General features: G+C 55.7%; 1 protein-coding gene across 1 annotated transcript; it reads right to left on the bottom strand.

The window, feature by feature from the left end:
- Positions 1–75: 75 nt before the first annotated feature.
- Positions 76–12,961, bottom strand: LOC1277785 (multiple epidermal growth factor-like domains protein 8). Its single transcript, XM_061662497.1, has 6 exons — positions 11,529–12,961; positions 11,250–11,441; positions 10,929–11,162; positions 6,431–10,852; positions 3,689–6,362; positions 76–3,618 (listed from the first exon to the last, which is right to left on the bottom strand). The coding sequence occupies exons 1-6, from the start codon at positions 11,928–11,930 to the stop codon at positions 2,228–2,230; spliced, it is 9,315 nt and encodes a 3,104-aa protein (XP_061518481.1). The 5' UTR covers positions 11,931–12,961; the 3' UTR covers positions 76–2,227.
- Between the last annotated feature and the right edge of the window lie 130 nt (positions 12,962–13,091).

Here is a 13,091-nt window from a genome sequence, read left to right as displayed (position 1 = left end):
GGGGAGCACGCGTTTTCAAAGCCATGGATTGCTTCGGATCGGATGTTTTGTCAGCAACCCGCGTCTACCAACACCTTTTGGATGTTAATTTTTCACTTTATTTAGGTCTACACACTGTTTGCTTAGATGTTTGTTTGCGTTCCCGTTCGCGATCATATACAAAATGCTTAGTAGCAGGCAGCAGCAGCAGCATACAGGAATTTATGCTGTGCCGCTTGTTGTCGACGGATGTACGGGGTCTGTGTGTTCCGTTTGTCCTACAAAAAACGGACCCGAAAAAGGATTTGTTTCCCCTTTTGCTCATGATGCTGGGCGATTGTTCAACGTTTTGGTTTTTGTTTTCCCCTCTTACATTTCATTATTGGGCTTCTTACTTCACACTAATATCTACAACGTTTGTTCACTAAAGGGGAGGTATACCACACTTTTGGGGGGGAAGGGGAAGGGGGAAGAGGCTTTCTTAAGTGCTTTTGTTCAGTTTTTTTGTTGTAGTTGTCGCCAAATGTACTAAACTCTATTCGCGTATCTCTACTCTATTCTTTTTTGATACATCTGGCTTTCTAACTCTCTCTTGGGTTGATCGGGTTGATGAGCACCTGGCCATACAAACATACACACACAATCACACAAAATCACACACTGGACTGGCAGGGCAGAATTGTTGTACTGCAATAGAAAAAACTATTAAAAACTAACACAAACACACTCCAACCAAGAGAGTACATCGTTCGCGCAAACTGGTAAAACTTTCAGCACATTAGCTGTGCGGCGTGGTAGTAGTAAAAAAGATCGGTAAGCTGCATTTTCAATGTGTTTCTGTGTCTACATAGTTAACAAACGTGTAGTGTTAGTGTAGTGTGCTGCAGTGGCTGCAGGCAAAATAAACAAACAAAACAAAACACAATGCTTGTTTTTAACAAATACTTGCGAGTGTGCTGTGCTTCGAGATCATGATTCACCTCCCCCCCCAACGGTAGGACAGCAGCCCACATACATGGCCACATGGGAGTGTGAATATGTAGATCGATCTCCTCGATTCTGGTAAACATTCGGTATCACGTTTTGGTTACGGTGGCTTAGGACTGTAGTCGTAGTAGTACTAGTAGTAGTAGTGTTAGTATTTAGTTATTTAGTATTCAGTAGTAGTAGTACTGCGCTTAATATGTTTCGCTATTTCGCTTATTTAATGATAATACACTGCCCCTAAAACGGATTGCAATTAACCTAAAGCTGTTAAGTATCTTCTCTATTGCACTCGTTCTCATTCCCTTCCCGTTTGCGCTGCTGAATCACACACACACACACACGCAACATTCACACATATACAAACACACATTACACTCACACACACACACAAACACGTGAAAATCATTCGAAATGGCTTGCTGCAAAGGACGCAATAGATGCATGTCTTTTCGAAAATCGAACCCCTCCCACCCTACTCCCACTTGCAGCAGTTGCAGTTTGCAAGTTTGGCTTACAAGATACCCCCACACGAGATCAGCTCAAGAGTCTTGCCACAGTCACGGCAAATTCACTAATTCACACCTACAATCTTATTAGCATTAATGAAACATTGTAAATAGAATTAAGTTTAAGCTAAAAAAAAAAGATTTTAAACCCTCCGTATAAATCACGTGAAAAGGTGAGTTGTGCTGTTGCGTTTGCAGTGAGATTACTGAACAGAAAAACATAGAACAATCATTAAAAAAAACAAAACTCATTGATCTACGTATCATACGCTGGTCGCTTTGTGCACCGGGGGCAGCAAAAGCAAGCAAGCAAACACAAAAAGCAATCGTAACGTAATACCTTCTTCCCTACCTTAAACTCTTAAACAGACCAACAGAACCTTCGAGACACGATCACGACGTACATTGGTGAAGGTGGGATGAAAAGCAGAATCTAATTGGACTAATCTGCGGCGGACATAAAGCATGCGAATCATTTCCTTGACTACTAAGCAAATCCAATAAGAAAATGAAGCTAATAATACCTGTGCAAACGCTCCCCTCCCCGAATTCCCGAATTTGCTACCCCGATTGAGTCGGGGGGAAAAAACCCCCCCGAGAAACAAAGGAACAAAATATAACAAAGAATTTGCTATTTAACTCTCAATCACTCTGCCCAAAAGAGGTCTTCCCTTTCGGTACCCGAGAGTTTGGTCGCTTGGTCGCGGTGTTCCACTAATTGAGAGCTTTCAGATTCCTTCCTCCATTCATTTCGTTTACTGCCGCTCGCGGTTCTGCTGTGCGAGCGGTTGCATCGGCACCTGCTCGTGGTGCACCTCGATAAAGGGTTGCCGTTCCGCCAGCGGGCCCACCACATCGACCGGTTCCGTTCGGAGATGCTGTTGCGCCTGGTGCTGCTGCTGCTGCTGCTGATGATGATTGTAGTAGTGCAGGGGATGGTGACGTGGCGATGCTTGGCACACGCTTCCCCCGCCGGGTGAGCTGCGGCGTCGATGGTGCCGGCCACCGGCCGCTCGCTCATGGGACGGATAGCTGCCACCGGACGATGAGCGACCCCCCATCACGATCAACGCCGAGGCGAGTGCTAGCGTAATCTGGGCCTTTTGTTTGCCGGGCAGGCGCACAAACACGGTCCCGACGGCGGCATAATTATCCGCCGTCGGTTCCAGCGCTATCGGCCCAACGTCTTGCTGATGTTGGTGCTGTTGCTGATGATGCTGCTGCTGATGGTGATGATGGTGATGATGGTGATGGTGATGGTGGGCGTGTGCTACGGTCGCACTACTCCCTGCACTGCCTCCGGTGGAATGTTTCGACGATCGGCCACGCCTTCGCTGCGGTGCCGGTGTAGTGCCGCCACCCTCCGACGGGCATTCGAGCGATAGGTTCACCCGACCGAACGGACGCTTGGCCATGTGCAGCATCTCGACCACCTGGCGCCGACGAGCCCGGCGCATATCGGCGGCCTGTTTCGCTTTCCACGCCAGCACACAGATCGCCAGAAACAGGAAGAAGCACGAGAAAAACACGGAAAAGAACACAAACAGATGGATGTGCAGCTGGTCTTGGCGGAAGAACACCAGCCCGTAGCTGGCGGTCGAGCCGGGCCGGGCCCGCAGCGCGATGTAGAACTTGGTCTGGCCGAGTGCGTGCACCGTGTGGGGCAGCGTCACGACCAGCCGGTTCTTAAGGCCAAACACGCGCAGTATGGATTTGCACTGGCGCAGCGTAACGTACGTGATGAGATCGTGCGCCGTCCGGTCCGTCACGTGGAAGCCCTCGTTCAGCAGCCCACCGCACACGGGCGAGCTTTTATCGCCCGCCAGCGGCTCTTCCGAGTATTTTATGTTCAGCGGATACATCTCGTCCGGCTGCGAGGTGGAGGATGACAGGGGCGACCACAGCGTCGGGCCGGCGACGCGCTGCGGGAACGAAACGTACCGGCTGTCGAGCAGGATGTCGTGATCGCCGGTGCTGGTGTTGGTGTGCACAATGAACGACTCGTCCGTGGGGCTCATGTAGAAATCCAGCTCACCCTGCGTCACGTCCACGATGAAGCGAATGTCGACGTTCATGTAGCGCGGCTGGATCACGAAAAATACCGTCTGGCCCGGCTTCAGCGGTTGCGGTTTGATTTTGCACTCGTCTGGAAAGGGGAAAAAAACGTTCATTAAACATCGCCAATTTTCTTTTGACCCCTCGTTCACTTCGCTTACCGATCGTTTTCGCGTCGAAACACATGCGCGACTCGACCGTGATATGCTTGTAGCACTGATGCCCATTGTTCGGATGGCCCGAGTACGAATCGCGACACTTGGTGCACTGCAGCGACCAGCAGTTGAACGCGTGGTTCTTGCCCTTCGACGAGCACGTGTTATCGCTCTCCGTGTTGTTGCCGCAGTTACACTTTTCGCCCGTCATCGGATCGCACATGTCCCCGTGCCCGTTACACTCACAGGGCGAGCAAGCCTTCCCGGGCGTGGCCGACTTGCGGAAGTACCCGGGCACACACGTCTCGCACTGATCGCCGTCGGTGTAGTTGCCACACCCGAGACAAATCGCGTCCGTCATCGGGCCCTCCGTCACCAGGCGCTTCAGCTCCTGCCGGGACATGTTGCGCATGGTCGCTTCCTGTTCGCGCGCAATGCACAGATCCGTCTGCCCGTTGCAGTACTGCACGCACGGCACGCACGTGCCACCGTTGCGCGGATCGCCGACGTAAAACGGGAGACATTTGTCGCACTGCGCACCCATCGTGTTGTTGTGGCACTGGCCGCAACGATCCAGCTGGTCCGCGCCGGAACAGTTCGAGTGCCCGTTGCACTGGCACTGTATGCTGCAGTTCGCTCCGACATACCCAAAGTCACACCTGCACACGTCCGGTTCGGTGCAGGTGCCCCGCACACAACCCTGACTGCAAACGGGCACACACACGCCACCACTGCCACCGCCACCGCCTGCGAGGCTCGACGAATTGTACCCCGGCGCACAGACACACTCGTACCCGTGCAGATGGTCGACGCAGCGCTGCGACTTGGCATTGCAATTGTGATGCCCGTTGGCGCACTCGTTCTCCGGCGGGCACTTGAAGTAGTTCCACCCGAACGGTTCCGTCGTGTTGGCGGGCGCTTTGCTGCGCGTTTGATAGATGGCCGCACAGGTCGCACCGGCCGGATGGTTGGCCGGCCCATCGACCGACCCCTCCGTACAGACGCCGTCCCCGTCCGTGCCGTTGCGCGAGCACCAGCCACAGTACGCGTGGCGCAGGCAGCTCGAACACTGCGTAAAGCTGGCGCACGGTTCCGGACAGTGTTGCGGATCGTTCGGGCTCACCACCAGCCCGCAGATGCCGCCCGAGCAGTACAGCGGCTGGAACGTTTGGGAAATGCACTCGTTCAGCTGCGTCGACCACAGACACTCGGACGAGCGGCTGTCGTGCTTCACGCACGTGCTGCAGTTCCGGAACGCATTGCACGGCAGCGGACAACGCTCGACCTTTGTGTCGTTTCGAGGTTCCGTTTCATCCTGCCGCTCCTGACAGCGGTACCGGGCTGCTGCTCCTCCTTGCTCCTCCCTTTCCCAGCTACAGCCCGACAGCGCAAGACACGCCTCGCAATCATCCGCCAAGCAGGAGCGTCCACCAGCCGTCCCCACCGGACACTCGTCCTGCAGAATGGCCGTCTGGTTGGCGATGCACCCATTGTACATGCCACAGTCAGCCGTCCGGTCCACGCAGCTAAACGTTGGATGACAGTCCGGGCACCACTTGCATGGTGACTCCTGCTCACCGTGCCACGGGTACGTGGCCAAACACGACGAGCAGGTAATGAACGACGCACACGTCCGCCGACCAATCCACTCGCTGTCGCACGACGTTCCACTGTTGAACGAGATCGTCCCATTGTACCCCTCGCAGGCATGGTACGATCCACCGGCCGAGTAGCAGTGTGATGCCGGCTCGCCCGGCATGCCCTTCACCGAGCAGAAGCTGCAGCCCGAGTACTGCCGGCAGAAGTACTTCGAGCCGCTCCACAGCTCACACATGTCCGCCGGCAGATCGATGCGCGTCACCCGGCAGTGGTTGCTTCCGTCCCAGCCGGCCACTACATAAATCGAGCCACCGTCCGGGTCCTGTGCCATCGCTTGCGCGTACGTATGTCCGTAGCTGCCGCCCACCTTTTCCGCATCCTTCGCCAGCCGGATCCACTGATTGCAGCGGTACACGTACGCCACCATCACCTCCTCGCGGGCTAGCGATACCGTACCGTTGCCCGCGACACGTCCACCAAACACCAGCATGTAGTGTTCGGTTGCTACCGCGGAATGGAGATAGCGGGCCGGCGGCACGTAGTCCGGTCCGTGATGGATGAAGGACGGTAGCTCCGTCCAGCGGCGCGTAGGAATGCTGAACGCGTACAGCCGCTTCGAGACGGCGAGATTGCCACTGTCGCCGATGCGTACGCCGCCGTACACGTACACGGCTGAGCTTTGCGCATGATAGACGGCCGTATGGCCGTAGATTCCGCGTGGCGAAGAGCCGTGCGTGGTCACAATGGACCAGGTGCCAGTTGCAACGTTAAACAACCACACAGAGCTTTGCAGACCGCCGCCACGTTCGCTGATGGAGTAGCCACCGATCAGCAAAAGTAGTTCTTCGCGTCCAACCGCCGTTAGGGTGTGCCCGGCAAGTGCTGGAGGGCGTGTTGCGTTCTGTGGCACTACTAAGCTCCAGCGCTGTGTCTGGAGGGCAAACTGCCACAGGTCATCCAGGGTGCCGTTGCGGGATAGTCCGCCGTACACGTAGATCGCCTGTCGACTACCAATGATATCCGCCGCGTGGTAGTAGCGACCCTGTGGCATGCGATCTTCTGGACTAGAGTCAACGGTAACCTAAAAAAGGAGAAGAAATTTATTATTATACTAATTGGACCCAAAAAAAAGAGCAAACTAATCCTTACCTGCATCCAGGTGTTGTTCTTCGTATCAAACTGACGAATGTCGTTCAGCGGTCCGTGCGATAGCGAGTATCCGCCAAACATCCACAACGATCCCCGCCGATCGGCAACCAGCGAGTGGCCGAACCTTGGCAGCGTCTTGCGCAAATGCTCAAAGCTATCCGACACCAGGTACGAGTTGAACAGCTCCGTAAACACAACGCTCGACGGCCTCACGGCGAGCGAGCAATCGTCCCCACCGTACCCGGGCGCACAGATACACCGCCCGTACCCATTGTCACACGTGCCGCGCTTGCTCTCCTCATTACAATCCGACGGACAGATGCGCATCATGCAGCGCGGCCCGGTGAACCCCTTCGGACACACGCACCGCCCATCGTCCGAGCAGAGGTACGGCCGCTGACAGCTCGCCGCGGCACAGCTCAGCACGGAGTAGATCGCATTGAAGCCCTGCTCCGGCGAGGGACCCTTCTTAAAGTGGACGGTCAAATGGCCGGAGCGTGCTTCGGCGATCCACGAGCCACGGTCCTCGCTGCAAAACACCGCAATCAGCTGCTTCTGCTGCGCGACACCCGTCAAATCGGGCAGTCCGTCGTACACGTACACCGCATTCTCTCCGCACGTCACGTTCATGCGCTCCGGTTCGATCTCGATCTGTATAATCGCGTTGCGCAGCTCGGTCGACAGAGCGCTGGTTCCTCCCGCTCCTCCTGCTGCTGCTCCACCACCACCACCACGCCCCTGTGGACTCACGATCCAGAGACATTCGCGCGTTTCCTGCCCACTCCAGCTCGACCGGTACGACTGAAACGAGCCCAGTCCCTGCGTACCGACCTGCGTCAGTACGCCACGCGACGCACACTGATGGTAGCACTGCCCACCGTCCTTCGGATCGCCGTAAAAGTTCCGATTGCACATCTCGCACCGCAAACCCTCGGTGTAATCCTGACAGTAGCACTCGCCCGTCTTCGCGTCACAGATGCCGAGCGCCACATTCCCGTGCCCGTTGCAGTCACACCGCTGGCAGCCAGCCTCCGTCGTCGCATTGCCAAAGCTGCCCGGGCTGCACCGCTCGCAGAACTCTCCCTCCGTCCAGTTCAGGCATCGATCGCACCGTCCCACGCCCTGCAGACAGGTGGAGTGATTGTTGCACGCACAGTTCACACTGCACCCGACACCGGTCCAGCCGAGATCGCACACACACCGAAAGTCGGGCGCGCCCGAGCAATGGCCATGGACGCACGTTTCGTAACAGGTCTGCCGGCAGTAGCGCACACCATCGCCGACGAACCCTTTCCGGCACTTGCAGCTGTACGAGCCGTGCGTGTTGCTACACTCCGCCTGCTCGTGGCAGTCGTGCAGTCGCAGCTCACACTCATCCACATCCGGACACTGGGCGTACGCCCAGCTAGTTCGTACCGGTTGCTCCTCCGTTGCGTTCGTCGCCCCCAGCAACAGCAGCTGTCCCCTTTCGCACATCCCCTGCGCCGACCGGTTAAAGTCACCCTGCATGCACACACCGTTGATCGGATTGTCCGTGTCGTAGCACCAGCCACAGCTAAGCGAGCGCAAACAGTACGAACAGTTCTGGTAGCTCGCGCACGACTTGCACTGCTGCACCATCGGTACACTCGTCCCGTCCTGCTCTACTGTCGGCGGTCCACCGAGCGGAAGCGTTTGATCCAGCCACTCCCGGCACATCCCGAACTGATACTCGCTCGTGTACACCGAGAAGGAGAAACACTGACTCGTCGCTTCACACCACACGCACCGGCCACGATCGTTCAGACAGGAGGAACAATCCGTCCGCAGGTAGCACGGCACGGGACACTGGTCAAGCGTTCGTACGGCCGCCTCCGACCGTCCCTTCCGCGCACAGGTCGCATCCTCCGTCCACCATTCGCACTGATTGCCCGAGTGTCCAATACACTGCTCGCAGGACACAAAGTTCGAGCAGTTCGAGCAGTGTGCCGGCTGGATCGTTAGATAGCGCCAGTTCAAGCCCCGCCGGCAGGATTCCGATTCGTTCGCCTTGCGCGACAAGCAGCTGCCCGTAAGCTCACACCAACCGCACGACGAGTCGGACAGACACTCCAGACAGTTGCTGTACGCTCCACACGCCGTCCCGTTGGCGTACGGTTCGAGAAATTCGAACGTGAACGCTTGCAACACACCGCCGTAGAAGTGCTGCAGACTCATCTTGCTCAAATCCGGATGATGGCCGTGGTGGTGATGATGATGTGCGCCCGATCCACCGTAATACCCGCCCGCCGTCCGGCTGTTTCGCTGGGCCTGAAAGTCGACCAGTATGTTGGCCCGATCCGTCCACTTCACCATGCCGCAAACGCTTTCGTTTGCGGTGATGTTCGTCGACACCATCGTATCCAGCGCAAGCGTCGTGAGGGGTGCATTGGCAGAGTGATCCGCTTTGCGGCGTGTCTGTGACAACACCTGTACCGTGCGTAGAACCGCATCCGCATGACTAACACACGCTTGGAGCAGCGCCATCGATTGATCCGTCATCGGGGGAAAGCGAATGAAGCCAAGCAGTCGGGCCACCACCTGCCCACCGAGCTGCTGTTCCGTCGGTGTGTTTGTGGGTGGGGAGGTAAAATCGGCCATGGTCGCGTTCACGATCATCACCGCATCCGGCATGGACACGTTCATCGGATGGAGATACTTCAGAAAGGTCAGTCCCGGCCGCTTGTCCTGCGATGTGCACTCGCTCGGCTTTGTCACCTCCGTGCCTTTGGAGCCCCACCAGCCCGGCTTCTGGGACGGTGTGTCCTCCCCGCACACGCCGTAATTGTCGTCCTTGTGATGGCAGCGAGCGTTCTGCACGCACCAGGTGCACCGATCGAGTCCAAGCTTGTGCGCAATCGACTGCATGTGCAGCAGATGCTGTCCACCTTTCCGTACCCGTTCGCCACCCTCATCCAGCGTGGACGTACCGTGCACCAGACACGAGTGACAATCGCCCAACACCGAACAGATGCCCTTGCAGCGCGTTGTCTGCAGATTGGTGGTACAGTTCGCGCCAATCGTCCTGCCATAGCATACACTGTCCGCCGAGCACCAGCCACACTCCAGATCTGCCAGACACTCGTTGAACGATGTGTGCCGTGGGCAGGCCGCTTCCGGTGCAAACGCCACATCATCGTGCACCACCAGCATCAACGGCAGCGTGTACGCAAGCAGATCCCCATTCACATTGCCATGGTAACCACCGACGACGAGCAGCGTGTTGCCTCGTCGCACCGCTGCAGCATGCGCAAACACTCCCTGCTTCTTCGGATACCGGAACTTACTCCCCGGACCGGGCCCCAGCACTTCCGGATTGATCCAACTGTGACATCCAAGATGGTACAGATACATCTGGTTATCGTAGCATATTTCCTCCTTGTTGTGCTTGTGCGAGTACCCGCCGAACACGAGCAGATAGTTGCCAATTATGTTCGTCGTGTGGAACGCCCGCTCTCGCGGTGCATACCCATCGTGCAGTGCGGTCCGCGGGTACTGCAGCTCCGCCCAGTGCATGTGGTCCAGCTGAAACGCAAACATTCGCTCGGAAAGGCGCGAAAAGCGGGCCACATTCGCCACCAGTCCACCGTACACGATGAGCGAGTGCGTTGCGCGCTGGTAGGATGTCGTGTGCGCCACCATCCGCACGTCGAGCGATTTGCCACCGCGCGGTATCACCTCTTCCCATGCGTCCTCCTCCGGTGCGTCCGGCACGAGCCGTATCCGGAACAGCTTGGACGAGAATTCACCGTCCTCCATCGCACCGCCAAACACGTACAGAAACTCTCCGGCAAGAGTTAGCGTGTGGCGGGTAAGGGCTGGCGGCCGTATCGAGGAGTCCGTTGCCCGCTCGAACCAACTGCCCCCGTTGTGGGACACGTTGTACAGCCATAGGTCGTTGGCGAGCTCACCGCTGGCAAGCTTTCCACCGAAAACTACGAACCCATCGGTGACGGCGGCCGCTGCATGGCCGTACCGGCCTGTCGGGCGCGATCCATTCGAGAGTCCTTCACCGTACCCAATTCCCGTCCGGTTGTCCGACAGTGTGTAGATAACATTGCTCAGGAAGTTTGGCTCCCGGGAAAGGCGTTCTGATTCCTCCTCCAGGAACTGTGCCCGGCGGAGCAGCTTTTCCTCCTCGGACGACGGTTCGGTGTGGTTATGGTCCACCCGAATACCCCACTCATCCTCCCACTGGTTGCGCTCGAACCGAAACACGTACATGCTGTCAAACACCTCGTTCAGATTGTATCCTCCGAACACGTACAGTGCGTCGGCCGGTTCGTAGTAAATGGCGGTATGTGCCGCCCTTGGCGGCAATCCATTTTTGGAGTTGGAAAGCCAATGCCACTCTTTTGGGGCAGGATTTGTGCGATGTAGTCCACACGACTGTCCCAGGTAATCCTACAAAGCAGAAAAAGGACGAGTTTTCGTTGTAAATTCATAAGGTACAGGTGTAATTTGAATGCAAAATCCTTACCTTCGAACATTCACAACGATCACCGGCACAGGTCCCCCGGCTTTCGCCCACTCCACACCGATCGGGACACGCATCTAGGCTGCAATCGCTTCCAATCCAACCTCGATCGCATACGCACACATGGTCCACGCATCGCCCATTCCCGGTACAATTGTTTGGACAGTTGGTAACGGAAAACTCTGCCCGAAAGCCCTCCAGCACGTAGTTTGTGTCGCTGTACAGTAAAATTAGCATCTATTGGAGAGGGGGATCAGAAAGAGAGTGTTATGACGACGAGTGAAACAGCCAATTATGCGACGGAGAAACAAAACCAATACTTACACTGCCCGAGCTAGCGATCACGTGCTGCGGTTCCGTGTTGCCACTAAAGCTACCCAGCAGCGGGGACCGGAACGAGTCGCCATCGTAGATGAAGATGTAATCGTACGAGCACTCGGTGCCCATGCTGCGGAATTTGAGCGTTATAAATTGACTATCATTTTGCGCCCTTATCAACCACTCGCAGTGAGAGTCCTGGGGGGGGGGGGGGGGGGAAACACACCAAAAATCATTAGATAACGATCAAAAAGCGCTCTAATAGCTTGCTCTCCACCCTCTTACCTGCGTGTAATTAGAACCGGCCGGACCGTCGCTGATCTCCCCATACGATTGGGTGAATATTCGACGCGTTTTGTCGCACGATTGTCTTGCCGTTTGCAGTTTGGCCAGCGTTAGCCCGACGTGCACGTACGGCAGTAGCAGCTGCACCAGCACCACCAGCCACACCATCGTGTGCATTTTTCGCCCGACCCGCTGATGACCCATTGTTTTTGTCGTCTTCGCTGTCCTCGCCTCCTGCTCTATTCGCTTCCGTTTGCTTCTCCATTGGTGCGCCTGCTTTGATCGCCGTGGTCGTGGTGGCGATGCATCATCGTGTATCGTAGGGCCGATAGTAGTGGGACGTTTTCTACCGTGTGTGGCGGTGCAGGTGGTTCGCGGTGACAGTAAGTGGCTCATCTCCATCGGGAAGGTGCAAGTCGTCGTGACTAATTACGACCTTCTCCACCCGCCGCCTACAGCATCCGGCGTCTCCGCATGGGAAGAAGCTTTCGTGACGCTGCACTGCTTGTTGCCTGTGCTGTTGCGTAGACAAATAATTAATTTCATCAAAGGTGGCGCGCGCTGCCACTACAGTTGCTGGCGGAAATGTTTTACTGCCTCCTGCCGAACCTGCTCCTCCTGTTGGAGCTTTTCCCGAACATGACGACAAGGGTTTTGTCTAACAATTTTCTACAATAAATAGTTCATTCGGGATATCGACAAACCCGTGCCACAATGTGCCGCCCCTCTTGCGCTGCCAGTCACTCGGTGGGATATCTATGATCTGGGACAGCAGACACACATTCCGTCGCTAACACTGGCACAACTGCAGCGCAGATTTGCTGCTACGGCCCATCTTTGAATACGGCGGGGGGAGGGGTTGATAGTGTGGAATACACATGGAAGCACCGAGGAGCGTGTAAGTTCTTATCAAATTCTTGGTAACTATTAGCTATTGGTAGCGGCCGTATAAACAAACATCCACCCCGTTTGCTTCGCCAATGTTTGGACTAAACAAACGCACACCCACACGCACAAACACACCAATCTTTCTGCTGACACTAATTTTTCCACCTAAAACAACACAATCCTCTTGTACGTCGTTTTGCGCTCCCTCGGGGACCGACCTGCCCTTCCGTTCCCACTTCCGTCCGGCCCCGTGGTGGGAGTGGGTGGAAATTCAACACACAACGGTATGCACTTGATTGCACTGATATGTAAACATTGTTGTTGCTGGTTTACGGCTTCCGTTCCAGCGCGAGAGACGCTGCCGAAATGTGTCCTTAGGTAGCGATTGATTTCGACTCAAAGAAAACGACCCATTTCTTCAAGGCAAAAATCTACAACAACCACCCTCCGTGTGGGAGAGGACCTCCTTTGCCGTTTTTTGCTGCTCCGAGCGGGGTGATGCTGTCAAAACTGGTCAAAGCAACACACAGCCGAGCGCTGAAGTGTCATATACACGAGAGGCAATCGTTCAGTGGCATCATGTAAGGTGAATTAAGCGGGTATAATGCGGCTAATATGGGGAGACAATACATTAGAAGAAATAAAGAATAAATTTGTACAAAAAGGATGGTTTTG

Source organism: Anopheles gambiae, chromosome 3 (assembly GCF_943734735.2).
Source record: "Anopheles gambiae chromosome 3, idAnoGambNW_F1_1, whole genome shotgun sequence".
Taxonomy (NCBI): Eukaryota; Metazoa; Arthropoda; class Insecta; order Diptera; family Culicidae; genus Anopheles; species Anopheles gambiae.
This window is presented reverse-complemented; position numbering and strand designations above follow the sequence as displayed.